Here is a 1,808-nt window from a genome sequence, read left to right as displayed (position 1 = left end):
ATGAATAACATATACCATGTCCTTTATGTACTGTGTAAATCAGTGGTTCCCAACATAGTAAATGGTAAATGGACCTGTATTTGTATAGCGCCTTTTCTAGTCTTCCTCCATTATAATTTTGGATCCAAAGTTTGAAGATGTGAACACAAGTTAAATTCACAGAGCCTTCAGTCTGATAAACAGCCTCACCCTGCATTAGAAAAGTGTGCAGTTTAAATATCCAAAGAGCTCATAGAACAACAAGAAGAAAACAGAATTTGTCTGATAGGACACCTATTAAGTATGTATGATTTTTAAATGAAAAAAAGTACAGGTTACTGAGCATTATATTAAAAAAACGTCTAAAAAAATATCATGATCTCTGTAATAATCTGCTCAAAATTCTTCTTCATTTTTCACAATCTTCCTGCAATTAATGCTCACTATTTGGATTCATTGTACAGTTTATCAGTTGTTCTCTACTGTTACTGTTATGCATTAAGTATAATCTAAAATATCCATACAAAAAGGAGTCCCTTAAGGAACAATGTTGGAAACCAGTGATCGAACTGTCACCATCCACAGTCCCGCTGATATTAACACTTCAATGTGTTCATATTCTCTGAGCACCTGAACGCAGCAGAGGGACGTCGTCACAGTGCGCATGAGCGGAAATCTGGCGCCAAGTACCAGCACTTTTACAGACCCGATTAGAGAATTGAGTAAGGTCTGACTGAAGTAATTAATGGCCACTACAACTACAGCAGTCGACTGTTTACCCGTTTAACAACGTTTCACAGCGTTTATCAGTTAAACCGGCGGGAAGTGCGTCATTTAGAACACTAAGTTGATTATGCCGCTGCTGACTTAAGCGAGGAGACACGATGTCTTCACTAACTCTGAACGGAGTGACGGTGAATTTCCCTTTTCCTCCATATGACTGTCAGAAGGACTACATGAGCAAAGTGATTGAATGTCTTCAGAAGGTAAGGGACATGTAACGTTGCTAATGCGAACAAGCTACACAAACAGCGCTGTAACATATGATGTACCCCAAAAGTTAATTCTTGTTTTATATGGAGTGAGAGCTCCATCATTATTTACAGTCCTCTGTGTCAGTGGTTTTTCTTAAGGGACCCCTTTTTATCACAGTCAACGTCGACCCATGAGTATGTGACATATTTAATGGATATTTAATTTTAAATTCAACAATAACACTACGGAACAGTTGATAAACTGTACAATGAACCCAAATAGTGAACACAATAACTGTTGGAAGTTTGTGAAAAACTAGTCATTTGGATACACACACACACACACACACACATATGTATATGTGTGTGTATACAACGTTATATTTGTGTATGTATATATATACACATACACGTGTGTGTGTGTGTGTGTTAGCCCAATCGGAATTTGGGTGGGTGGGCTAACAAATGCATTACAATAATCAATCAATCAATAATCAATACTTCACACAGCAGCAACAGCAGCAACAGTAGCATCACATCAAGTTACAGCAACAACATTGTATACTTTGTTATAGCAAGTGCTCCTATGGCAAACACTGGGGAAGACATACCCAAAAAAATTAACTGTACCAAATCTCACTGCATCTATTTTTTCTCTATCTCTCTCTCTCTCTCTCTCTCTCTCTTCTCTAAACAACATTATAGAAAAGTACCAGCAACAATTTGCAACACCATGTACCAAAAATAAATCTATAAAACCAAAGCAAAAATAACAGTATTGTAGAAGAGAGAGTTGTTTTCAGAGCTTGGGCATACCTTATTTAAAAAGCAGCAAACTCCACACTGCTGTACATC

General features: G+C 37.3%; 1 protein-coding gene across 1 annotated transcript in view; it reads right to left on the bottom strand.

Moving 5' to 3' along the window:
• Window positions 1–592: 592 nt before the first annotated feature.
• Window positions 593–1,808, bottom strand: part of rtel1 (regulator of telomere elongation helicase 1) — a 22,293-nt gene continuing 21,077 nt past the window's right edge. The window contains exon 25 of the mRNA XM_035657409.1: window positions 593–609. Within this exon, the coding sequence (XP_035513302.1) occupies window positions 593–609 (17 nt within the window). The remainder of the gene's footprint in view (window positions 610–1,808) is intronic.

The sequence above is a fragment of the Morone saxatilis genome, unplaced genomic scaffold (genome assembly GCF_004916995.1).
Source record: "Morone saxatilis isolate NCDOM2014 unplaced genomic scaffold, NCSU_SB_2.0 Contig15, whole genome shotgun sequence".
Classification (NCBI taxonomy): Eukaryota; Metazoa; Chordata; class Actinopteri; family Moronidae; genus Morone; species Morone saxatilis.
The sequence above is the reverse complement of the archived record's forward strand: the minus strand, read 5'-3'. Positions and strand labels throughout refer to the sequence as shown.